At 46.1% G+C, this 26644-nt stretch overlaps 3 protein-coding genes across 8 annotated transcripts in view; 1 reads left to right on the forward strand and 2 right to left on the reverse strand.

Annotated features, from left to right (window-relative positions):
* The window catches only part of TBC1D8 (TBC1 domain family member 8), a 72273-nt gene extending 63119 nt beyond the window's left edge, over positions 1 to 9154 (forward strand). For both annotated transcript variants that reach the window (XM_021719225.1, XM_008071433.1), the window contains exons 17-19: positions 6104 to 6193; positions 6584 to 6681; positions 8081 to 9154. In XM_021719225.1, the coding sequence (XP_021574900.1) occupies positions 6104 to 6193; positions 6584 to 6681; positions 8081 to 8530 (638 nt within the window). In that variant the 3' untranslated portion in view covers positions 8531 to 9154. The remainder of the gene's footprint in view (positions 1 to 6103; positions 6194 to 6583; positions 6682 to 8080) is intronic.
* An 891-nt stretch (positions 9155 to 10045) lies between these two features.
* The window catches only part of RPL31 (ribosomal protein L31), a 32716-nt gene continuing 16117 nt past the window's right edge, over positions 10046 to 26644 (reverse strand). The window contains exons 1-5 of one of the 3 annotated variants that reach the window (XM_008071435.1): positions 14300 to 14379; positions 13838 to 13944; positions 11854 to 11979; positions 10410 to 10522; positions 10046 to 10124 (exon numbers count right to left, since the gene is read on the reverse strand). In XM_008071435.1, the coding sequence (XP_008069626.1) occupies positions 10093 to 10124; positions 10410 to 10522; positions 11854 to 11979; positions 13838 to 13944 (378 nt within the window). In that variant the 5' untranslated portion in view covers positions 14300 to 14379 and the 3' untranslated portion in view covers positions 10046 to 10092. Of the gene's footprint in view, positions 10523 to 11853; positions 11980 to 13837; positions 13945 to 14299; positions 14380 to 26644 lie in introns of those variants that run through there. The other 2 variants (XM_021719227.1, XM_008071434.2) reach the window with 2 other exon arrangements.
* The window catches only part of NPAS2 (neuronal PAS domain protein 2), a 174516-nt gene continuing 168119 nt past the window's right edge, over positions 20248 to 26644 (reverse strand). For 2 of the 3 annotated variants that reach the window (XM_021719226.1, XM_008071437.2), the window contains 2 exons: positions 23904 to 24069; positions 20303 to 21667 (listed from right to left, as the gene is read on the reverse strand). In XM_021719226.1, the coding sequence (XP_021574901.1) occupies positions 21485 to 21667; positions 23904 to 24069 (349 nt within the window). In that variant the 3' untranslated portion in view covers positions 20303 to 21484. Of the gene's footprint in view, positions 21668 to 23903; positions 24070 to 26644 lie in introns of all 3 variants that reach the window. The other variant, XM_008071436.2, reaches the window with a different exon arrangement.

The raw sequence follows: 26644 nt of genomic DNA on the forward strand, positions 1-26644 counted from the left end.
GTCATTTGACACTATTGTCTGTGATAAAATACGTTAGAATAGATCTGCTGTCCAAACCTATGGAGTACAGCAGGAAATCTACGAGGTCTCTGCACAGCATGGTCTGCTTTGCCAGGAGTGCCTACATATGAGATGGTAGATACTGATATATACAGTTGTGTCGTGCAGAACAACATTCCAGTCAACTCTGGACTGCATATATGACGGTGGTCCCATCAGATGATAATGAAAAATTCCTGTCACAGAGTGATATCTTAGCCACTGTAAATGTCGTAGCAGAATGTATTACTCACATGTTTGTGGTGATGCTGATGTAAACAAATCTGCACTGCTAGTCATACAAATGTCTAGCACATACAACCATGTGTGGCACATAATACTTGTGACAATGAACAATAGTCTTACTGGTTTATGTATTCATTGTACTAATCAGTATTTTAGCATATACTCCTACTCCAAAAAAAGTTAACTGTAAAACAGCCTCAGGCAGGTCCTTCAGGAGATGTTCCAGAAGAAGGCATTGCTGTCACAGAAGATGACAGCTCCATGTGTGTTATTGCCCTGGAAGACCTTTCAGTGGGACAAGCTGTGGAGGTGGAAGACAGTGAGAGTGATGATCCTGACCTTGTTTAGGCCTAGGTTAATGTGTGTGTTTGAGAGTTAGTTTTTAACAGAAAATTTCTGAAAGCACATAACAAATTTTTAAAATTGGACAAAAGCATAGAATAATGATATAAGGAAAGAAAACATGTTTGTACAGCTGTACAATGTGTTTGTGTTTTAAGTGTTATACTACAAAAGGGTCAAAAAGTTAAATTAAAAAGTTTATAAAGGAAAAAAGTTACAGTAAGCTAAGGTTAATTTATTATTAAAGAAATGACTTTTTTTTTTTTTTTTTAAATCAGTGTCCCACTCTGCTGCCCGGGCTGGAGTGTAGTGGTACAAACATGGCTCACTATGGCCTCAACCTCCTGGGCTTAGGTAATCCTCCTGTGTCAGCCTTCTGAGTAGCTGAGCCTATAGGCATGTAGCACCATGCCCAGCTAAATTTTACATTTTTTTGTAGAAATGAGGTCTCGCTATGTTGTCCAGGCTGGTCTTGAACTCCTGGGCTTAAGCAGTTCTCTCACCTTGGCCTCTCCAGAATGCTGGGATTACAGGTGTGAGCCACTACACCCAGCCCCACTATAGACTTTTTATAAACACTGTACACTTAGGCTACACTAAATTTATTTCTTACATGTTCTTTCTTCAAGGTAGGAGTTAAGGACCAGTCTAGGCATCACAGGGAGACCTTGTCTCTACAAAAAAATTTTTAAAAATGAGCTGCATGTGGTGGTGTGCAACTATAGTCCCAACTACTCAGAAGGATGAGGTGGAAGAATTGTCTGAGCCTAGAAGGTCAAAGCCGCGATGAGCTGTGATTGTGCCAATGTGTTCCAGCCTGGGCGACAGAGTGAGACCCTGACTCAAAAAAAAGGATAGTAGTGTGCAGTGGTGTTGTAGGCCTTCACATTCACTCATCCACTGACTCACCCAAAGCAACTTCCAGTCCCCCAGCTCCATCCATTCATATTAAGTGCCCTATACAGGTAGCCCGCTTTTTTCCTTTTATACTGTATTTTTACTATACCTTTTCTGTTTACAGATGTTTATATACATAAATATCACTGTGCTATAATTGCTTATAGTATTCAATACAGTAACATGTTTTGCAGGTTTACAGCCTAGGAACAATAGGCCATTCCACATAGCCTAGGTGTGTGTAGGCTGCATCATGTAGGTTTGTGCAAGTACATTCTGTGGTGTTCACACAATGATGAAATCACCCAATGACGCATTTCTCAGAACATGTCCTTATCCTTAAGTGACATATGTCTGCATAAAATAATAGATTTCATAGCTTATTTGCTGTGGATGAAAATCTTACAAGCACTATGGAATGAAATATTATGTGTTTGGAATGTTGATATAATGTCAACAGGACCAAAGATAACAGAACACACAACTACTCCTATTTGCCTAAGAGAAAAGGCTGGCACTGAAGTTACTTACCATATTGGTTCTTTACTTTTTCACCAGACTTTTCTTATAGCTATACTAAGGAACAATACTGAAGATAAACTCTGTAAGCGCCTGCTTTTGAGAAGGTGCCAATATGTCAAGACACCCATTGGAACCCAGTAAACTGAAGGATCCCTACACTGCTCTGAGGACCGGAAAGTGAAGGAGAGTAATCTAAATGGCAGGCAGGAAGGCTTACCAAGTGAAATGGAAGGATACTGGCTAAGTGGTGAGTCTGGCCAGGATGGAGACTTCCCTCAGAATGCAGACAGTCATCCCGAAGAGTCTGTTGGAGGAGAAAATGATTCTGAAAACGGGTGATACGTTGAGTAAACTTGCAACAGTCAGCTTCTCACAGGACACACACGCAAAATGGCAGCTTAAATTCCAGTTTAACAATTTAGACAATAATGATGTCATCGACATCCGAACTGATACCAGGCATGTTTGGTTTGATGATAGCAGTTCAGGCTAGATGAAAGACCTGTTCTGGCTTTGGATTAGGGTCCCGAGTTAAAATGCCACTGAGGATTTGGAAAAATATAAAAGTGTCGAATATAAATGTTCTAAGAAGCCTAACATCACTTTCCTCAAAAATTTAAAGGATTGTATTGGACCTTTTTCAACAACAGAAAAGCTAAGTGCTAAAGATACCTGGTATCATCCAAATTGCTAAGAAGCGCCCCCCAAATTGGGTTTATGATCCCTGCCTCCAGTAGTTGTTGCATTTCAAGTGATTTTCCTTACGGCAGGTACCTGAGAACCAAGTTGGACACCTTAGCTGACTTTCCATCAACAACCTGACTGTACTGGAATTCCTAATTAATCCAAATGCAAGTCCTGTCATTTGAGTGCTGCTTCCACCTGCTATGGAGGGATGGGATGAGTGATGACTACTATCATGTCTCAACTGCACCTGAAGGCTAAACTGCATCCAAAGCAGTAAATGTACTCCTCCACCAGAGTGAAGATACTTTTGGTGGAGCTGGCTTTTTCCCTCCACAAACACCCCATTGAGAAAGTGATGAAGACAGCTGTGGCAATGACATGACACAGAAAATGAAAACTCCGCACACTGACTAATGAAGTTTCTTGAAGCTTCGAAGGAGAGACTTTCCTGCTGGTGGTATCTGTTGATGAAGTTATCTATTACATTAAAGAAAAGTCTGAAATGGAGGTTTCAGGCAACCAGATGTAAATCCCTTATCTGATTTTAACTTGTACAGTACTTGAAGTGAGACACAATGTACACTTTAATAAAAAAAAAAAAGCCTCTCACTATTCCTATTCAACGTAGTACTGGAAGTCCTAGCCCAAGCAATCAGGCAAGAGAAAGAATTAAAGGGTATCCAAATTGGGAAGACGAAATCAAACTATCTCTGTATGCTGGTGATATAATCTTATACTTAGAGAATCCTAAAGACTTTTCCAAAAGACTCCTGGGCTTGATAAATGAATATGATAAGGTCTCAGGATAAAAAATCAACATAAATCAGTAGCACTGCTATACACTATAGCAACCAAGTTGAGAATCAAATCAAGAACGCAGTTCCATTTACAATAGCAGCCAAAAAGCTAAAATACCTAGATTACATTTAACCAAGGAGTTGAAAAATCTCTACAAGGAGAAGTACAAAACACTGGTGAAAGAAATTGTAGAGGACACAGAGAAACATCCTATGCTCATGGATTGGAAGAATCACCATTGTTAAAATAACCATATTTCCCAAAGTTATCTATAGATTCAGTGCACTCCCTATCAAACTACCAATATCATTATTCACAGAAGTTTTTTTTAAAAATCCTAAAATTAATATGGAAACAAAAAAGAGCAAGAATAGCCAAAGGAATCCTAAGCAAAAAGAACAAAGCCAGAAGCATCACATCACTTCAAATTATACTACAAAGCTATAGTAACCAAAACAGCATGGTACTGGTACAAGAGCAGACACATGAGCCAATGGAACAGAACAGAGAATCCGGAAATAAGCCCCCAATACCTGCAATCAACTGATCTTTCACAAGCAGACAAAAAATGGTGCTGGGAAAATTGGATAGCTACCTGCAGAAAAATGAGACTGCATTCCTGTCTCTCCCCATGTACAAAAATTAACTCAAGATGGATGAAAGACTTCTGTGTCAGATCTGAAACCATAAAAAGCTGAGAATAAACCCTATGAAAAACTCTTCTGGATATGGGCCTACGCAAAGCATTTATGGCTAAAACCCCAAAAGCAAATACAACAAAAACAAAATAAACAAGTGGGACTGAATTAAATCACAGGCTTCTGCACAGCAAAATAAATAATCAACAAAGTAAACAGGCAACCTACAGAATGGGAGAAGATATTCGCGAACTATACATCTGACAAAGGACTAATATCTAGAATCGGCAAAACTCAAGTCAGCCAGAAAAAAGCAAATAAACCCATTAAAAAGTGGGCACATTACATGAACAAGTATCTCTGAAAAGAAGATACATAGATGGCCAACAGACTTATGAAAAAATGCCTAACATCACTATCAGGGAAATGCAAATTAAAACCAGTGAGATACCACCTTACACCACTCAGAATGGCCATTAAAAAAATCAAAAGACAGTAGATGCTGGCACGCATGTCATGAAACGAGAACGCCTATACACTGTTGGTGGGAATGCTGGTTAGTACAACCTCTATGGAAACTGGTATGGAGAGTTCTCAAAGAACTAAAAGTAGGTCTGTTCAATACAGCAATCTCACTGCGAGGTGTCTACCCAAAGGAATAGAGGTTGTTACACAAAAGACACCAGCACTCAGATGTTTATCGCAGCACAATTCACAGTTGCAAAGATGTGGAATCAACCTACCTTTCCTACTCATCAGTGGATAATGAAATGGGACACACACACACACCAACACACCACGGAATACTATTCAGTCATTCAAAAGAATGAAAAATGCATTTTACTGTAACTCGGATGAAATGGGAAAACATCATCCTAAGTGGACGAATGCACTGCATGTTCTCTTATAAGTGGGAGCTAAACCAAGCATCTGCAGAGGCAAAGAGCATGGTATGATGGACATTGGAGACTCAGAAGGGAGGGTGGGAAGGCTGGGAGGGATGGACAATCACCTCTTGGGTTCAGTGTGCACAGGTGGGGCTGTGGGTACACTTTAAGCCCACACTTCCTTGTCATTATGCAAGGTAGCCTTGCAACCAAAAACTGTACCCCCTAAAGCTATTAAAATGAGAGAAAAAAATGTCTTTCATCTATTTAGTCTTGAATTACGAGCTACATATATGTGGGAATGTAAAAATGAGGTTATGTTTATGAACATTCAGATATTTTAAGAGTGAAAGGACATTTAGATCATATGTGCACTTGGTATTTGCGGCTTCCCCTAATACATCATATTCTGTATTTCTGATTATAAAATCATAGAATGAGGTTTTCAGTGAGCTCTGCCTCCCACCAGTGTCCTCGTGTCCAGTTCAGGGGATAATGTCTTCTGTATATGCTGTGATGGCAGAGAGATTAGGAAGCTCTAGCTCTGGGGAGTTGGTTGGCTCCTTTCGAAACACTTGTCCAGACCCGGAATTAATTGCTCACATTTTGTTAGTGGTATGTGCATACGTTTTTCATTTTTGGTATGGAAGCTCTTTGGCATCTCAGGGCTATTCCTTAAATCCGTTTCCATCCTTCCTGTCCCAAGTACCATTCAGTGTTTGCAGTTTTTCTTCTATTCAGCTTCTGGGTGGATTCTCACAGGCACCACTGCGTAGAATTTATACAGGGCAAAGGTGGGGAAAAGTATCACTATCTTTGTTGCAGGAAAAACAAAACAAACAAAAAACTGAACATTAGGGGAAAAAAAGACCAACCAACCCTCCCAAACTCTTAAAACCCAGAAACCTTATCAGAGCCTTGGTGCCACCTTGTGGATCTGTTGAGTCACAACTGAATTTTGCCTTTGATTTATTCTGTGGCTGTCTTGGGTCAGTTTTGGTTGGACAGAAAATGCGTTCAATTTAAACTTTTTGTTTTGTTTTAAAGCACTCACTGAAAACGACCGAGACAGCCAGTCACCACTCAAGAACCCTCTGTTGTCGACGACAAGACCCCTGGTTTTCGGAAAGCCCAATGGCACGTACCTCTCTCTCTCCCCCTTGCTGCCCTCCCCGGGGCTTGCCCCTGCAGTGGCGGGGAGCGCTACCTTGTCATCTCCCTCAAGTGAACTAACACTGAGCCCACTGCCTTTGAAGGTCCGAAACCTTCCAAGTGGCCGTGCTGCGGGGTGGCTGGCCCAGTCCCCTCCACCAGGTTTTCTCCTGTTTGCTCTGTCCGGGGTCGCGTTGTGGCAGAGGTTCCCCAGCTGCCACCCCAGCCATGGTCAGCTGTAAACAGATGGCCTCTCTTGCTTTTCAAGTTTTGCATGAACCCTGCCTAGTGGCACTCCTTATCCCCTTGAGATCCCCTACTATATATTTCCCTTTCTGCTTTCATTGATTTAAACGATACTTTCCTTTTCTCAAGGTGATGCAGTTGATTATCAGAAACAGCTGAAACAGATGATTAAGGACTTAGCCAAAGAAAAAGATAAAACAGAGAAAGAGTTGCCCAAAATGAGCCAGGTATGGACTTTCTTCTGTGCAGATAATGAACTATTTTGCCAAATGATTTTGTCGATGATTAATTTGAGAACTAAGCTTGAGCCCTTTTGCCTCCAAATTCCAGGATCTTGTAACTTTGGGTAGAACACTGTGGTGATTAGATGGGAAAGAAAGAATTTGTGATCCATTCAGATATGCCACATATGCAGAGCTTTTCAAAACAGGAGGCAGCCACACACTGCACGTCTTTGAAGGGTTTTTATATCAACTTCATTAACCCAGGTTGTGACAAAGATTTGATTCCTTTGGGTGATTAGAAACATTTCATTTTTGTGCCACCGTGGATACAGCACCGTTCTCTTAAAAATTATTCGTGTTCTCTAATTTCTTAGAAATCACTTACTACACGATAGATGGTACTGACGTTTAAGTCTCTAAAACTTCCGAGCATTTTCCAGGTCCTGTGTTACAGTCAAGTGCCATATGATGGTAGTAGGTTGTTTTTTTTTTTAAATTAGAAAGGATCCCTCCCAATATTTAGGAAATGTAGGCTTGTAGTTTAAAATGCTCCTTTAATATAGGACTTAAATCATTTTGGTGTTGCATACTGTGAGTAGAATTTACCATGTAATATCTTTTTTGATCATAAAACTAATCTTGGGATTAGTGTTTCATAGCATATTTGAGAAATACCGTTCTCTTGTATTCTGTTGGGAAATTGCTTTCTGATTTCCAGTCTGTCAGTTGGATATAGAATAAAGCCAATTAATCCCATTACTCAGAGCTGTCAGTATTAATGTTTAATATACATTTTTGCTGTAGGTATGCTTTAAATAAAAATGGGCTACGTTAATATTTTGCTATTACTTAAAAAAATCATAGGTATTGCCCGCAAATTGTTAAACATTTGTTAAATTAGTAGCTCTCAACCATTCTTCTAGTCCTAGAGTAACTGTGTAGCTAAATCCACTGGAAGTATCTTCCATCACCTTACAGATTCTCAATTTTGGCAGTATGCATGTAATTGGAGACCAGGCACCACTGTTCTATTTCTTTTTACAAGCTTTAAGACCTGCATGGTATGGTATTCCCACCAGACGAATGTGCTGTAATTTTTAGTCATATCTCAGCTGTTTCCAACTTATTCTGTTATAAACTGTAGCTTAAAGCTCCTTATGGATAAATCTGTACCTTGCTCTGGTTTCTTGGCTTGCTGGGCACACATCTTGCATAGCAAGAAGCACCCTTCCAAGTGTGTGCTGAAATTCCCTGTAGTCACCATTGTCAATAGTTTTCAGAGTATGACAGAGGCTGTTTTCCTAGTCTGCATCTTCAAGAGTACTGTTGGGCTTTTCTCAAAGAACAAAAGCATAAAGTTCTTTGTTCTGTTGCTATAGTTTTTTTTTTTTTTAAATTTCAGAGAGAATTTATCCAGTTCTGCAAAACTTTGTACAGCATGTTCCATGAAGATCCAGAAGAAAACAATCTGTATCAAGCCATTGCCACAGTCACAACCCTGCTGCTGCAAATTGGGGAGGTGGGGCAGCGAAGCAGCAGCTCAGGAAGCTGCTCCCACGAATGTGGGGAAGAGCTGCGGGCATCAGCTCCTTCTCCTGAGCAGGACTCCGTTTTCGCTGAGAAGACTCCCCAGGACTCCCAAGCATTTCCCGAGGAGACAGAAGGGGACTGGACTGTCTCCCTTGAACATATCTTAGCATCACTACTGACTGAACAGTCTTTAGTAAACTTCTTTGAAAAGCCACTAGACATGAAACCCCAACTTGAAAATGCCAAGATCAATCAGTACAGTCTCAAAACTCTTGAAATGAGCCGCCAATCACAGCCTGAACTCAAGCTGGGTAACCTGTAGCAAGAGCAGTTGCCATGTGGAGTCTGCTATACCAAAGCACAGACCAGACCATCTCTTGGGTTGTCAGCCCGTAAGCCCAGATTTCCGTCTACTTTGAGCATACCTTACAAACTGGATCTCTGAAAAAGCAATCTGACAAATTGTGGCCATGGAAACCGACGCGACCCCTCAAGCATTTCTATTTATTCCTTAAGAAATTGTTAATCAGACACTGTCAGTGCTGTCGGGCATCCATAGGTCTCCTTGGTGCCGTGACTTGCAATTCTTGTCAGAGTTGCTGAAATGGGCACTCTTCTACCGTGATGCCAATTATGGTTTTGTCCTCAGAAGGAACCCAAGTTAGATGTGTTATACTAACCAAGAGAGAAGCCCCCACTCTCATTTTTTTCACTTGAAATGACAATGGGAAAGGTCAAGTTCACTTTCAAGATTTAAGAGTATCCACTTTTGTGCAATTGCATTTGGCTTTTGTTTGCACTAATTTTGTTTCAATGCTGGTAATTGAAACCATTTTTAATATATTTGGTTGTATTCACTTTGTATGTCCTCCCAAATATGTTGTGTACAGACCATGCTTTCAATGTTGGCCTCAGAGTTTTTTAATAAGAAACTTTTTTGTATTGACTTGGGCTTTTATCTTCTATGTTAATATAGTGTCTTCAGGTGTGGCAACGAATGGACAAGCTGAAAATGTCTCCTATCCATCCATGGTCTCAGTGGTTAGTGCAATACAGTCAGAATCCCTCAACCCCACCTAGGTTGAACACCATCACCAATAGGGCTTCACAGAAAAGACCACCTTAAGTGGCAACCCTGTCACCTTGAGGTAAGGTCAATTAAACAAAATTTTTGTTACTGTAACCTTAAGGAACTTTACTTCTGAACTGTAGCTCCATGTGCTTGGAAAAACTCACAGAGCCATTATAATCAAGTTAAAACATGAATTGTTTCAGCTGGGCGTGGTAGCACACACCGGTAGTTCCGGCTACCAGAAAGGCTGAAGTGGAAGGATTGCCAGAGCCCAGCAGGTCGATGCTGGGGTGGCTGTGTGTGCCACTGCACTCCAGCCTGGTGTGACTCTAACTCAAAAAAAATTTTTTTTAAAATAAACTGAACTGTACCTGTAAGTTAAATGTAGTCTGGCTACTTTAGGATAGTTATTCTAGAAATTCAGATGCAGCAGCTTACTGCCATGATATCGACTGCATCACCTGAGAGTCTCTTAAAATGGGAAAAGTGGCCAATGGTTATTAAACTCTATGTTCTAGGTTTCTGGAAAAATGCTTGGCTTAACAAGACAAGTAAAATCACCATGTCTCCAATTTTTCAACCGCCTACAACAGTGTTTCTCAAGCCAGATTGTATTTGAAAATTACCTTAATTAAAAACCTTGCTTAGACCCAGTCCAAGTAAATATCAGTATTCAGGAAACACTCTTCAAGTGATCCCATAATTGGAAACTGCTTTAGGATACACAGGCACATGGTGTTGCAACCAGAAAAAGAAAACCAAAACTTGAAAGCAGTTTTATAACTTTATTTGATGTTCTTGACGATCGGTGATTAGTTCTCATCCACATTGACTGTCTGTAGGTCTGCAAGAGAATGACAGTCAACTTCCATTCCCACAGGTCACATTTCAACAGTCCAGAAACTCTAAAAGGGTCTGGGTACACAGGAGTCATTTTCCACGACCTTTCAACCACCCAGATGTGGATAAGCTTTGTATTCTTCTGCATCTTCCCACACCAACACACCATTAAAAAAAAAGTATGATGATGATGCCTGTCGCTCTATCAGCTGGACAGATGAATTCAGCTATGACAGAGCTAAGGACATTCTTGTGTAACTTAAACAGCTCAGTGGGACAGAGAACTTACTTTTGAAAGTGGTAACAGGGACATAGGTCACCAAAGTATAAAGCTTGTTTGGTGAGTCTTCATCCTCATTTCGTTTCCTGGACAACCGCACACGGATACGGTACGGGACATTCCTAATAAAAATACAAACACATTGTTAAAGTCAATGCCTCCTTTCAAGAATACAGCCACCAGCTTTATCTATGCATCCCATCCCTGCTTCTAATACTCTGTTCTTTTGCTCTGTTTCCTGGAGAATAAAACCTACCCCCAGGTGGACACTAAACGCTGTTACCTCAGGATGCATGCCTCTAAGACATGTTAAGGCAATCACCACCGACAACCAATTAATCCAAAGCAAAAATCTGGGCCCCAAAATGCTCCTCTTTTGCCTTTACCACCAGAGAACTTGCTATGGGACATTTCCATGTTGCCCTTAAATCTGAAGACTGCAAGCTACAGTGAACACAGAAGACCCAATTTTCAGTTTCTTCGCCTTATGCACACAATCCTTCCATCCTCTTAAGCTCTTAGCAGCACTGCAGCTGACTGTCCGGCCTTCCTTTACTGATCTCAGGATGCGCAAGGTACAACACTGTCCTAGGCCCAGGACTCCCATCGACTCAGGACTTCTGGCTCTTACAACACCAGTCCTCCTGTGTCATTCCAAGGCACTGAAGATCCTTTACTGGACATCTCTTCTCTGCCACTCCCCTAAATGCAGGCCCAGCACATAGCTGAGTCCCAGGTCCCTCTCTCGGTCATTTCACCCAACCCTACAGTTTAAATATCACCCAGATGCAGGCAGTCCTCCCCCCTGCCCCCATTTCACAGAATCAGCTAGTCCATGCTATTGCCATCCCTCTAACTGGTCCCCTCATTTCTGCTCTGGCACCCTTTAGTGTCCTTCACAGCATAAGGCTCCCCTTGCTCCACCTACCACTTTAAAGCAGGGTTTCCCAATCTCAGCACTGCCGCCATTTGGCCCAGGCAATTCTTTGTTGTGGGAGCGGTCCCTGAATTGTAGGATGTTGAGTGGCCCCTGCCCTGTGGCAACTCTCGGTAGTGTCAACAAAAAAACACCCCCTGGGGGAAGGCAGATAAAGCTGCCCCAGGCAAAGAACCACTGTGCTAACGGTGGGTTTCCCATGCCATCTAGAGACGATCATACATGGTCTGGCCACCCTGCCCCTCCATCTTCATTCTTGCAGTCACTTACTCTACCCTTACCCTCACCAACCTGCTCCTAGGTCCCACCAGGTTTGCACTCTCTGTGCAAAGCCCTTCACTACCCCACACTGGGGCTCCTCTGCAGATGTTAGTTCACCCCAGTCACTGTCAATATTTTTTTTTTGTAATTCCACACACATCAACCAAGTTAGTGAACTTATATGGAGTGTGCAGGGTGAGGTAGGTAAGCTGGTGTCATCATAAAAGTTCACCCGCGAACACATAATTTTAGCACCTTATTCCTTTGGCCCAGACAGCTTTGTTGAGCCTGGTATCAATGCGTACATCTGGAGTCCCCATCTCCTTCATGGCAAATTTTCGGATCTCTTTGAGTGCCCGAGGCGCCCGCTTCTTGAAGCCCCTACGATTCAAACATAGTAAGTTAATGAGCACAAAATTAAATGAAATACATACACCAAGCCCCCACTTCATGCCACTGGTAGGCACTTGAACAGGCAGACATACCACCATACTAAAGAGGACTGGCTCTGATAGGTTCTTGGAGACTGTGACTTTAAGCAAAGTGATGTACTGTACAACAAAAGCAATTTTATCACACTCTAATAAAGAAGAGGCAAGTTCCTACAGCACACAGCAGGCCATTTTGTTTAAAGTTTGTTTCCAAGAACTCATCGACAAGGTTAAACAAAGACTTACTGTATAAGGTATGTCCTGTTTTGACAAAACCAACCAAAACCAAACTGTCAGCTAGGCAGAAATCATCCCTTTTCCTATGAGTGTGCAGTGTCTGACAACTGGAGTCATACTTGGGACAAGGCACACAACCCATTTTCAGATCAAAATGTAATTTGATTATATGTCATGTCCTAAGACAGGGCATGTTTTGGGAACAGATCACTCGATGCTCTTAACCCGGTCTATAAGGACAGTAGGTAGTTCTACAGAGCTCTTGGTATGTGTCAGGCACTACCCCAGGAGCAGTATTTGCACTCATTTTCTTCCAACTTTTTCAGAACTGAGTTAAGTACTAGTAGCCCTTTGTTCATGAGAGTACAAATGAATCTGTATGCTTTCAGATACATAAGAAACGCAGAAATGTACAACTTTACACAGGCTGAAAAGGACAAGCATTTGTGTAAGTGAAGGCCCTTCCAAATGAAGCAGAGTTCAAACAGCCTAAAAAGGTGTTCTATCACCCCAAGCCTGCAAGCTTGCTCTACCCTCTCCAGCCTACCTCGCTCACTTAACCACCTAGAAATAAAGGGTGCGAGAAATGACAGCAGCCAGTAAAACAAAGACCTACGTAAATACCCTATGGCGCACATTCCCTGCCTATTTAGGAGGGAAAAACAAAGCATCTTCATGGAAAAACCAACTGTCAACTGTTGCAGATCAAGTGAAGACTAAGAAAAGTCCCAAAGATTTAGCACCATGGAGGCCCTTACATGGAGCTTTTGCAAGGAAGCACAAAATGCCTGAAAACCTCATCCAGTTGTGGCTCACACCCCCCCTTGTACACGTCCCAGTATTTATGTGGCCCTTTAACACAGCAGCCCTCCTCTCACCCTGTGACTTGCTTTCCACTTGGTACTTAAAAAAAATCATCTTACATCTAAAAGAGGAGAAGGAATGTGGTTAATCACAAGCAGTATCAACACAGACTGGGTTTCGGACCCGGAAGCCACCTGAGACCCTAAATCAGACAATGCTCATAGTGCTTGGCTGATTCTGTAAATACTTTGCCAGAATGTTCAATAAAAATGCCGCCACATTTCAATGTGTGGCAAAGTTAATCGCCTTGACACGAGAATGCTCCATCAACTGCAAGAAACTCTGCTCCAACCCGATGCCTGAACCGAGTATTTCACTGTGTTAACGCCTTGCTATGAAAAGCGCTAACAGCCCGGCTGGATGCAGCTTTCAGCTAATTTTCCTAAAGCCCAGAGGCACTAGCGTTCGCTTTCCTTCACATCCACACCCTTTAGCCTATCCAAATCTAACTCGAAGGCAAAAGCACTGAGTGCATGATAGTCTCGTTTTGTCATCGCCAAGGTTTCCCGAGTCGATCGCCCCAGAAAGTTGACTCAGTCCCCCCAGAAAGTTGACTCTAAGCCCCAGGCAGGCTACATGCAAGAAGAGACTTGAGATTCCGAAAGAAAGACGCCTAACTGCCAGGTCACCTAGGCTTTAAACGATCTGAGAGTGACAGCCGGGCGCGTGAGCTGGCGAGCCCCCCGGCCAGCGGCAGCGATACTCACACTCCATGGATGCGCTTGTGAATGTTGATGGTGTATTCTCGGGTCACGACCTCGTTGATGGCAGAACGGCCCTTCTTCTTCTCGCCACCCTTCTTTGCGGGTGCCATCTAAACGCAGGCGACAGGGAGGCTCAGAGCAGAGCGGGACAAGACCAAGCAAGGCCTCCCTCGAGGTGCTTCCGAGCGCGGAGAGTCCGGCCAGGTCACCCCCGCCGCCCCGCGACTCACGAGCCCGTGTCGCTCAGATACCCCCTACCAGGAAGCCCCTGCGGCACGGCTCCCCTAAGCTTGGCCACTCTCCCTCCCAGGCTCCGGGAGCCCGTAAACGCAACGCCGATTCCCAACTCCCAAGAACGCGGAGCCCCGAGCCGGTTCGGGAGAAGTCCTGCCGTCGCACTCGGCACAACCCCGAAAGAGGATGGGGCCGGATTCCTGAAACCGAGAGCCGAACACCCATACTCACTCTGCCGGGCCCAAGTCGGAAAGGAAGAGCGCGGGGAATTGTGGGAGGAAGGAAGAGGCGGTCGCAGGGAGAACTTCCGGGTCGCCTGAGTGTGGGACTAGGGAAAAGAAAGGCGAGGCTGTGACGTAAGCAGTGCGCGCCGAGGTTGGAGGGAGAGAACGAGCCTCAGGGGCGGGTCCTGGCCGTGCTTCGGGGGCGGCTTCCCTGTGGCTCCGTGGAAGGAGGAGGAATTTGCGACTTTGGTGTGAGTCTTCGGAGAACGCCAAGACACGGGCCTGTAGCTGGATGGGAGCAGGGCCAACAGAAGAAGACGCTCTTATGGTTCGCGGTCATTCATTCGACCAAAGTTTTCGGAGCCCGTGTCGGGCGCCGTGGCTGGCCGTCAGTCCCAGGGAAGTCAGGACACAGCCCCGGTCCCGGGTGCCCACGTCGGGCAGGGCCGGCTGATGAATGCGAGCCGTGACTGTCCTCGGCGGTTCAGCCGCAGGACTGTCGTGTCGACTCGGTGTTTGGGGGGGTGGGATGCTGGAGGGAGGGGAGGCTTGCGTGGGGCCTGCAAGGAGTGGCAGGGATAACTGGGCAGGGAAGGGGTGGGGGGCGCTGCACGACGGGGGTCTGCAGCAGTACGGCTTCCCCCACTCTTGGCTGAGAGTTGAGATCGTCCGCGGGGACTTATTCGTTCAAGAGTGTAAATGTTACAAATAATAAGGGTCATCGAAAGGTTTTCAGGAGGGCAGCGCCTCGGTTCGATGCTTTAGAGTTAATTTGGCCACAATGAGGAATAGCCCGGGAGATCAGTTGAAGGAAACTACAAAATATAGACAATTGATGAGGGTCTGAATAAGGCAGTTGCAGTGGGATTGGAAAGGATCGGACTAATAATAGAAATACAGGGAGGAGGTAAAATCAAGAGGATGGGGAAGGAGAAAACCAAAGTAGAGTACATTTAAGAGGTATGGGAGGCAGAGGCCATAAGAAAAAAGTGAAGTGTCATTAGAGCAGTAGGAAAACATTTGGAAGTATTCTCAGGCCAGGTGTGGGTGGCTCACGCCTGCAATCCCAGCACTTTGAGAGGCAGAGAGGAGAGGACTGCCTGAGTCCGGGGGTTTGAGACCAGCCTGGGCAATTTGGTGAGACTTAGTCTCTACAATCTCTATAATAAATACAAAAAATTAGCCGGACCTGGTGGCGCGCATCTGTAGTTCCAGCTACTTGGAAGGCTGAGGCAGAAGGATCACCTGAACCCAGTAGGTGGAGGCTGCAGTAGCTGTGAGCAGTGCCTATGCACTCCAGCCTGAGTGACAGAGTGAGACCCCGACTCAAAAAAAAAAGAAAAGAAAAAATATTCTCATACAAGCTAAGCGCCTCCTCAACGGGCACTACATGTTACAGAGTTCGAGAAAGGCAAAAACAGATGTGTCTATTAGATTCTCCAAACAGGAGATAATGATTTCAACAAAAGGAGAGAATTGGGGAGTGGGGATATAGCTGCTTCCACCGATTCCATCTCTGGGGGCATAAACACTGGAGGGAGACATACTGAGGGAGGGAAGGGGAGCTGGGGGAGCAGCAGGCAGTCAGGGTGAGTGAGTGGGCTAGATATGATGTAGGAGATGGGTAGCTCTAAGAAGGTGCCCCGAGTCCTAGGAGCTGTGTCACCAGTCTTGGGTCTGTGGATCCGTGTCTTCCTTTTTCTTGACAAACTTCCTTCTTTCACAGGGGCACACTATTTAGTGGCCTCTGAAGACTGAGCACAGGAGCTAAAGTTTTTGATCCCCCAAATATCTGAAGGTGTTTATTCAACTCTCAAATTTAAATTCTGGCTTGTATGGAGTTCTAGGTTGAAAAGAGTTTCTCCCCAGCATTCTGTTTGGCGTGGTTGTTGAGAAGTGATGGCGTCATTTATTTTCTCTGAAAGGTCTTAGGATCTTCTCTTTACCTACAAACTTCTGAAATTTCATCATGATGGTACCTTGACTTTAAGAGAAGTTTCCCAGAACTAAAGAGCTTGATTTTCCAAGTTGAAAGGGCCCACTTAATGCCTGTCACTTCCGTGAATGGAAAATGCAGGAGCCTGTTAGGCTCAGTGGCTCAGCCTATGATGCCAGCACTTTGGGAGGCCGAGGTGAGAGGATTGCCTGAGCCCGTGGGTTTGAGACCCACCTGGGCAACTTGGCGAGATCGCATCTCTACAATAAACCAAAAATTAGCCGGGCATGGTAGCACGCGCCTGTAGTTCTAGCTACTTGGAAGGCTGAGGCGGAAAGATCGCCGGAGCCCAGCAGGTCGAGGCTGCGGTGGCCGGGAGCGGCCATCACACTCCAGTCTGGGCGACAGAGTGAGACTCCAACTCAAAAAAAAAAAAAAGAAAATGCAGGGACCAAGGCAATCGCCCCTAACCTACTAACAAGGTTTTCAGGAATGGACATACTTCTGGATCTCTCAGATGATACTGGAGGCAGGTAGGTTTAGGGCTGAAACAGGGACTCTGTGATGCCATGAGGAGCCCAGACCTTTGCATCCTGTATCGAGATGGGCACTGCACCTTCTGATTTCCCAGCTGAGCTCAAAGGCAGGAGGAGATGGCGGTGGATAGGCAAGTTTTCGCCTTATGTTTCTTTTATCAGAATACAAAGTTCTTTCCAGAACCTCCAGCAGTGTTCAACCTGTCACTGGATAGAAGTGGGACTCCCTTATCAGGTTGGGAGAGCAGTACCCACTAGAAGCAGGTGAGTGGGACTGTCATAACTACCTTAGCCTACGGACGTGGGCATTTTGGCCTGGGCTAGAGACATTGCTGTCTCACAGAACTGGAATTCTGTTAAGGCAGAAGGGGGACTGCTCCCATCTGGTTCAACCCAATGATGCTTGGTCCCAGAGTCTCCTTTCCTCTCCCCTTCGCCTGCCTGTCTTCCCCCCTTCTGCTCAGACACCCGAAACCTGCCTCAGGCCTTTCACACCTGAGGGTCCATTTGGGATCATTGTTCAGCTCCCAACTCCCTGCAGTCTCTTGAAGATGTGATCCTGCCCTTTCTATCTGGCTTCCAGCGCCCAGAGGGAATATGAGGGACAGCTTCCTGGACAGCATCCGTAGGAGACAATAAAGTGTCACTGCAGTAAAGCAGAAGCCTGGTGCCAGCCGACTCAAGTTTCCATATAAATGACGAAATGTGAATAGATCCTACCTCTTGTTGAAGCAAATAGACTTCACCAGTGGAAATCTACAAAACAGCCCTCTGATGTCAACTCTGCTGCCTTAAACAAAGGTTGAATGGCCATATAATAAAAACTTCGCTTTGAGGACAGAAAATCATCGGCCAGCTGGGGCTCTCTGTGTTTCAGTCCAGCCCTGCAGCTCTTACAGCTTCTTTCTGTCCCTAGCCCCAGGTTCTAGGCCATTGACTCCCGGCCTCCCAGGGACCAGAACAACTTAGGAACTTTGTGGGTGTGAGAGCTGTGCTAATCACCCATGTCTTTTTAGCTTTTACTTGAGACCTCTTCAAGTGAAACACAATCTTTCCCTGTGGGGGCAAGAAAGAAGGGGACAGGCTGCCTCCCAGTCCTCACTAGCCTTAGGCGGTGACAAACCCCAAGGGACCGGAGGGGGTTATTTTCGGTGGTTTCAAGCTGAGCTCCAGGAAGCACCCGGGGAACTTCCCAAGAAGAGCCACTGTAAGATTTTTAAAAGGAAAGGGGCCTGGCAGTGAAGAGGTGCCATGTCAGTGGACCAGGGCCTGGGAGGGCTGTGACAGGCTGTTGCTGTCACTGTGACCCAGCTGAAGTGGGGCCTGGTGAGGCGGCCCCTCGTGGGGCAGAGGGGAGAGGAATGAGACGAGAAGTATTTGAAATTAAAATCAACAGTTCATAACCGATTCTATATGGAATGTCAATTTAGGAGGAAGCCTTAGTGGTTAACAAAAATCACATTAGAAAAGCAGCCTACACTCCAGTATCTAGTACACTACAGAAATCAGTATGATTTCGACTTTGAAGTCAGTTTTCGGCTGGATCACAGCAGAGTGACCCCAAAACAGCAACAGAAGCAGCACTTTTACCCAACACCAGGTCTCATTCTTACTCTAGGCACCCAGATTATAAACTCTTCTGCCTGTTTCTGTTTTTTGAATTGGGAGGTCTCACTTTGTTTCCTGGGCTGGAGGGCAGTGGCATGATCATGGTTCACCACCACCTCAACCTCCTGGGCTCAGGCTATCCTCTCGCCTCAGCCTCTTGAGTAGCTGGGACTACAGGCATGTGCTACCACATCCAGGTAATTTTTAAATTTTTTGGTAGAGACCAGGTCTCGCTATGTTGCCTAAGCTAGTCTTAAACTCCTGGGCTCAGGCATTCCTCCTGCCCCACCCTCCCAAAGTGCTGGCATTACAGGTGTGAGTCACTGCACCTGGCTGTTTTTTTTTGTTTTGTTTTTTTAAGGAGTCAGGACTCAACCAGGATTCCTTGGAGGGTAACTGATTCCATGCTTTGGGGCAGGAAAAAAAAATCAAGATGAGCCTTGATCCTATTGTTTCCAGAAGAACCGTGGCATCTGGTTTTTGATGAACAATGCTAAAAACACAAAGAAACCAAATACCGGAGCAAGTTCTTGCTTTCCAAGTTGTGCCAGCCTGAGCATGAGATAAAAGAGTAACATGGTGAATTAGAAAAGTTGAATTTATAAAAGGCCATGAGTTCCTGATTTCATGCTTAAAGTAAAATATATAATAGATATATGCCAAAGTATAGTTAGGTAAAAGTCCTAAAAGAGATTTTCTTTTTCTTTCCAGTGAGGCTTTTTCCTGAGAAAAATAAAACTGTTGGTATGTATAGGATAAGGTTCGTGCATACCTTCCAAAGTGCTGGGATTACACGTGTGAGCCACCGTGCCCGGCTGGATTCATGTGTATAGCACCTTTCCATGCCATCCAAAACCGATCCCAGTCACAGGACTGAGGAGAGCTAGTTCCATTTTCCGGAGGCGTAGAAGCATGGAGTTATAGTGATGACACAGGGAAAGGAACTTAGCTCTCTTGGGCCAGTGCTTTTGGAAAGGGCATTGCTGCTGTCTCAGTGATTCTCCACCAAGGTACACCAAGGAACCCTTGTGTTAGCCTGAGGAAGCCTCATGAGGGCGTAAGCTGTACGTAGTTGCCAGAAACCGTGCTGCTGCTGCTATGTCTCCCCCCACATCCAGCATGGCGTATGTGTACACATCTTACACAAGTATCCTGCCTATGTCACTGATATCTATGTATAGGCAGTGAGACCTGGTGGAATTCCAACCTGGGTAAGTGTAATGGTGGACTATGAATGAATGCTTTGGTGGAGAATGTCTCAGTCATCTCCACACACTCCCTGTGTCAAGACTGAGATGTTTCCAGGAACGTTTTCCTGCTTTTGTTTTGCTGTCACTTCTATAGTAAACCATTGTTTTTCTGGCACAACCTTTAATATAAAGATCAGGACCTGATAGGCCGATGCACGTGTTGTAGCTCAAAAAACTTGATGCCATCACCCGACTTCTTTTTCTTTTTTTTTTTTTTGAGTTGGAGTCTCACTCTGTTGCCCAGGCTGGAGTGTAGTAGCATGCCCACGGCCACCACGGCCTTGACCTGCTGGGCTCTGGCGATCCTTCCCCCTCAGCATTCCGAGTAGCCGGAACTACAGGCACGCGTTACCAACGTCCAGCTTATTTTCTGATTTACTGTAGAGATGAGGTCTCACCAAGTTGCCCAGGCTGGTCTTGAACCCGAGCTCAGGCAGTCCCCTCGCCTCAGCCTCCCAAAAGGCTAGGATTACAGGCTTGAGCCATCGTGCCTGGCCTTATTTATTTCTTGCTTCCATCTTTTCCATATGTTTGATTATCCTTGAAACATCTCATCTTGAAATTAAAAAAATATGGTTACCAGTGAAAATATGTGTGAGGGATGTATAACAAGGGACAGAGGAAATTGTACAAATTTGTTAATTTATTACAAAATGTCCACTCACAGAAAAACACAAGAAAACTTTTATAATTTTATATTTGGGAAAGGAACTGGTGTCTCAGATACAAAATAATTTACACATAATCCATACAATTTTATTTTATATAGAAATAGGTCATTATTACAACAGCTGTACAATTCACTACGCTTCATCTTATAATTACATAAAATCTTTTCTTTAGAAACATATCAACATAACAAAACATACAAAAAAAGCAAAGTGCATTCTGAAAAGGAAAATCCAATTCTCAGTCTTCTCATGAAAGATATGTAGAAAGATGCAGCATTCTCACTCAAAGGGCCAGCACATGGCGGGGTTCCTCGGAGACTAGAGCCCCCCAGGCCCATCCGGCTCCGAAACCTCTCCCTCACAGGCGTCGCGTTCCCACCAGAGTTCTGGAATGTCAGCTGGCCTGACTGCTTTGCTCTGAGTCCACCTTGGTAGTTGCGATCAATGAAGTAAACAGGAAATTGCCCAGTGTTATATTTAGGGGAGAAACCACCAGCACGGCATGGGGCAAAAAGCCTCAGCCCATTAGGGTGCAGGCCGGGAAGGGTGTGAATCTGTAGCTTGGTTAATAATGGCCAGCTTCTCTATCTGATTGGTGGGCTGTTTTTGTTACTGTGGTCTCCGAATGAAGTCAGAGACCTTATTATTTTTAAAAACAGAAAGTGCCTAAGTTATTTCCTCTGTGCAGCTGTGCAAATTAAAACAAAAACAACCATTTAAAAATAATGAAAAATAACCTCTTTATTCTCTCTCTCTCCAACAGATCTCTGACCCAGTCCTTCTCGAATACAAAGGAAGGATGACCCGGACAGCGAAGGCCAGCCAAGCGCGGATGGATGGGCCGCAGCCGGCTAGTGTAACCAGCTCACTCTCAGGGGATGCAGTGAGCGCGCCATATCCGAAGGTAAACTGAGTCATGACACCCACACAGGACTCTAGGTTCCTGCCCACTCTGACTGTAGAGTGTGACCGGGGACCTCGGAGACAAGGGACACACGGCCGGCATTCCTGACCATTTCCACTTTGCCGGCTGTTGCACTCCACAGATGGTTCCCACCCAGGAGCTCTGAAATGTATGCAGTGTGTGAATAGATGCCAAGGGTCTAGTTCACACTCCTCCCCCATCTCCCATGGCCACCCCTCCTCGTCCATTGGTTAAAGCTGATTGCATCCCAGTCTCAGTGCCCGGCACTACCGGGGCGGCTGCTGGAGGCCTGACGACTCAGACAGACTGCTGACCCTCCGGGGGGTCCGCGGGGGCTGGGGTTGCACCGGGGGTGGCGGGGGATAGCCCAGGGTCCCTGGCGGTTGCGAGTAAGTCGAGAGGAGCAGCGGGTCCTGCTGCTCACTGTGCAAAGAGGTTGGCGCCTGGACCTGGAAAGAAGAGGAAGAGGGCTGCAGAGCGATCGGCTGAATCAGTCCCTCATAGTTTAGCAGGGGAGGGAGAGCTGCAGATTCCGTCAGAAGACAGGACTCTCCTCTGTGGGTAGTCTCAGGGGAGAGGTGGCTCTGGCAGGACCTCGTGTGGGGAGCTGAGGATGGGGAAGAAAGGCACCGGAGGCTTTACAAGGGGGCAATTCTGAGCCCCAGTTCTCTGCCAGTGCTGGGGGGGTTCTTCTGGCCCAGTGCGGGGAATGGTTTCGTCAACACACGCACATTACATGTAGGCGGAATGTTCTTGTTGATGGAACCTGGGGCCACGTGCAGGTAACAGGGCAGAATCCAGATACACACACAGCCCACACACTCTTCACTGTTGGTCCCTGATACCGTGACTCCCTATAAATACGGCCATTCGCCAGCTCCTATGAGGAGACATCCTGATGAGACGTTCAGAAGCTTCAGCTGGCCAAAGCCTGACTCTGGAGGCTTTGATCTTGTCGCCCACTATTCCCTTCCACGAGATCTTCCCCTCCAAGTAACCCAGCGGCCCCTGCCCTCGCAGGATTCCTGCCCTATGCTCTTGCTGGGGCTTTCTAGCTGGGACACCGTCCCTTTATCTTCACCCACACTCTGGGCACTTCCTGGACAGCAGGCTCCAGCAGGTGCCTCCTAAGCCTTCTTCCCCCTGAAGTCCCTTCCTCCACGAAGGCTTCCCTGCCAACTGTGCTCCCACTCTGCACTCAACTGGCAGGACCACTCTCTGTGCTGACCCACGTTCCCACCCCACACCCCGAGGCCCCGAAAGGCAGTGAGCAGGCCAGAGCGTGCTCGCTATCCAGAGCAAGCATCTTGCCTGCAGCAGATGCCTGCAACCGTGTCCGTTGCTCCCGCTGAAGAAACAGGTGGGAGACCCCTCGTGCGCCCCACACCACCTCTGCCTTCTCGCTGCACCGTTTCCCATCCAAAATTGTTTCTGGATCCCCAAACTGACAAGATCTGCAAAGCCAAAGCCTGAGCTGACTCCCACTAAATATGGAGTTGGTGGATGGGGGAGGGGGTTGAAAAGTACACCACAGATGGTTTAGCAGCTTTGGAGTTAAATGACATTCTAGACTTACTTTTTGTTTGTTTGTTTTGAGTAGGAGTCTCACTCTGTCACCCAGGCTGGAGTGCAGTGGCACACTCACGGCCACCACAGCCTCGATCTGCTGGGCTCAGGTGACCCTTCTGCCTCAGCCTTCCAAGTAGCTGGAACCACAGGCGTGTGCTGCCATGCCTGGCGAATTATTTTTGATTTATTGTAGAGATGAAGTCTCTCCAAGTTGCCCAGGCTGGTCTCAAACCCCCGGGCTCAGGCAATCCTCTTGCCTCAGCCTCCCAAAGTGCTGGGATTACAGGCATGAGCCCCTGCACCTGGCGGCATTCTAGACTGTCAAGGTCTAGACTTTAAGACTCTCTTCATCTCTGTCTATGGTCCTCAAGATGATTCAGCCGCTGCTCACCGTCCTATGGTTTTGCAGGTGCCAAGTAGGGCAGGTGGAGCTGTAGGCTGGGGGGAAGCCCCCCAGGACAGGGAAAGGGCTGGGGCGAGGAGGGGTACCCCAGCATCTGTGTGAGGGAAAGCCAAGCCCTTTGAGCTCCTCAGAATACACGTTCCCATCTGAACCCCAAACCAGTGGCTTTCACCCCCCCTGTTTCCAGCATATTTGCCATTTGCTTGAAGTAATTTTTGCCCTTCTAAGTAGTGACTACATGTAAAAGTGCTCCGCATTTTCCTGGCAAGCCCCAATTTCACACAATATTATATTGATTAAGATAGGTTAATGAATCTTTAATTAAATGTGATTTAACTTTATATTCATATAAGACTTTATCTGCAAACACACCGAAAAGCCCCACAAACGTAGCCATCAGCGTCTGACTTTGGCTCTAAAACCTATGGACATATCAAGATGCAAAACCTCAAGTAAAAACTACTTTAACAAATGGACCTTTTGAGCATAGCGCCATATGGGACTCGAGCTGATTCTTAACTTCTCAGGCTACACAGACACAGGCTTAGCAGACTTTAAGCATAAAAAGCAACCAAATGCCGACCTTCCCGGGTCTTGCTTCTGTACCAGGGGCAGAACAGATTTCAAAGCAAGGGAGGAAGAGGCCTGTCAGATGTGGACTGTGGAGCTTGGCCTGACTCCCCGACCCTTGTCGCCCCGGCCATGGCGCTTACCTGCAGGTAGTGCTGTGGTGGCTGCTGCAGGAGTGACGGCTGGGAGGCGGGGAAGCTGGGGTGCAGCACCGCCTGCCCCATCAGCAGGACGGGGGTCGGGGCGCTGCTGCTGCTGCTGGCGGGGTGTGCGTCTGGACTTGGAAACACAGTCTGGCTCTGTGCATACCTGTTTGATTTCGCGTGGGCAGGAGAAAACAGATCCTTTAGGGAATTAGCATGGATACGACACCCAAAGCACAGGCAACAGCATCGGTAAGTGGAACTTGATCGAAAATGTCTGGGCATCCAAGGACACTATCCACAGGGGCAAAAAGCAACCCAAGGAGAAAAAGCAAGGGGAGAAAATGTTTGCTAATCATCTGTCTGATAAGGGATTGATACCCAGGATGTATAAAGAATTCCTACGACTCCACAACAAAAATAAACCCAAACAACCCCACCCAAAGATGGGCAATGGCTTGAGTAGACGTTTCTCCAAAGGGAAGACAGAAATGGCCAGTAAGCACGCAAAAAGATGCTCAGGTTATTAGTCATTAGGGACAAGCAAATAAAAATCAAAATGAGCCGGGCTCGGTGGCTCAGCCTGTAATCCCGCACCTTTGGGAGGCTGAGGTGAGTGGATTGCCTGAGCTTGTGGGTTCGAGACCCGCCTGGGCAGGCGAGACCTCATCTCTACAATAAATATCAGCCGGGCATGGTAGCGCACGCCTGTAATTCTGGCTACTCAGAAGGCTGAGGCAGAAGGATCGCCGGAGCCCAGCAGGTCGAGGCTGCGGTGGCTGGGAGCGGCCACTGCACTCCAGTCTGGGCGACGGAGTGAGACTCCAACTCAAAAAAAAAAAATCAAAATGAGATAACACTCACATCCATCCCAATGGCTATTTAATCAAAAAAAAACCCCAAAACTCAAAACAAAAACAGTAAATGACAAATGTTGGTAAGGATGCAGAGAAATGGGAACTCTTGTGCTCTGTTGGAGGGAATTGCAAAATGGTACAGACACTGTGGAAAACGGGGGGTAATTCCTCAAAAAAACAATTACCATTCTACTGTTCTGATCCTGCAATTTCACTTCTGGGTATATGTCCCAAACAAGTGAAGACAGGGACTCAAACAGATGTTCGTATGCCCACAGGTATATGTGTATACCCATAGCAGCATTATTCACAATAGCCAACAGGTGGGAATAATCCAAATGTCCCCTGACAGATTAATGGATTAAAAAAAGTGGTCTGTCCACACAATATACTATTACTATTCGCCCTAAAAAAGGAAGGGAATTCCGACACGTGCTACAACATGAATGAACCTTGAGGTCATCATGCTGAGGGCAATAAGCCAGTCACAAAAGGAAAAATACTGCGTGATTTCCCCTTATCCTAGGGGCCTAGAGTAGTCAAATTCATAGGAAGCAGAAGGGTGGCTTCCAGGGGCCGGGGGAGGGAAGATGGGGAGTTAGTGTTTATTGGGTGCAGAGTTTCAGTGTGGGACGGTGAAAAAGTCCTGGCGATGTATGGGGGTGATGGCTGCATCACAGTGCGAATGCACTTAATGCCACTAAAGTGTGCACTTAAAAAGGGTTAGAATTGTACATGTGATGGATGTTTTTCCACAATGAAAAGTTTATCAAAAAGAAAGAAGCCTGGATGATAACGGCCCACCCATGAGGGGTACAGAAAGTCCACGCAGGAAAGGCCTGGAAGATTGCGGACAGTAAGGGATGTCTAGAGACACTCCGGAGAGGCTGCTTGGCTTTCCATGTGTGGAGATGTTATTTCCTTGCTTAAGCTTCCCCTGAAGAGACCTCTGTGCGTGGGGCAGGTGGCCCCCGGCACGACCTGAAGGGTGGGGCTGTAAGGTCAAGTCTGGAGACAGAAGGGGAGAGGGGAAGGGTATTAACCGAGAATGGCAATTAGAGCGCCCAGAGGAAAGAATTTCCATATTTGCCTAGCTCACAACATTTTAAGCATCTCTGGAAAGTGATGTCACAAGAATGTTTGCTTCCGCTTATTTGGATCATCTAGGAAGAACAGGCAAAATCCCAAAGCAAAACCAACCCCCCTCCCTGCCATAGACGGCATGAGCAGACATTTAAAGACTGCTTCCCAGGATAGGCATGACCAAAGGGAGGGAGGACCAGGAAGAGGCTACCTAGATAGTTATTCCCAGGCTGTGGGGAGACCCCAGACCGGGCCAACAATGTCTTCGAAGATTCAAGCAGCCCAAAGGTCAGATGGTCTCCAGCTCTGCCACATGCAGCGTGTGGCACTGGAGAAATAATCTAACCCCTCTAAAGCTCAGTCTCTTCACTGATTTAAAAAAAAAAAAGTACGTCCCTTCATCACAGGTTTTTTATTTTTATTTTTGGAGTCTCACTCCGTTGCCTAGGCTAGAGTGCAGTAGCACACTCACAGTCACCCCAGCGTCAACCTGCTGGGCTCTGATGATCCTTCCACATCAGCCTTCAAGTAGCCGGAACTACAGGCACAAGCTACCGCGCGCCCAGCTATTTTAAAAAACTTATTGTAGAGATGAGGTCTGGTCATCTCAGATGTATTGTAGAGGCCCGGGCTGGTCTCAAACCCTCGGGCTCAAGCAATCCTCTTGCCTTGGCCCCCCAAAGCACTGGGATTACAGGTTTGAGCCACCGTGCCCAGCCCATCCCAGGGTTTTTTTTCCCTTTGGAGTGGGAGTCTCACTCTGTCGCCCAGACTGGAGTGCAGTGGCCACTCCCCGCCACC

Source organism: Carlito syrichta, unplaced genomic scaffold, assembly GCF_000164805.1.
Source record: "Carlito syrichta isolate Samal-C Ts95f unplaced genomic scaffold, Tarsius_syrichta-2.0.1 Scaffold314328, whole genome shotgun sequence".
Taxonomy (NCBI): Eukaryota; Metazoa; Chordata; class Mammalia; order Primates; family Tarsiidae; genus Carlito; species Carlito syrichta.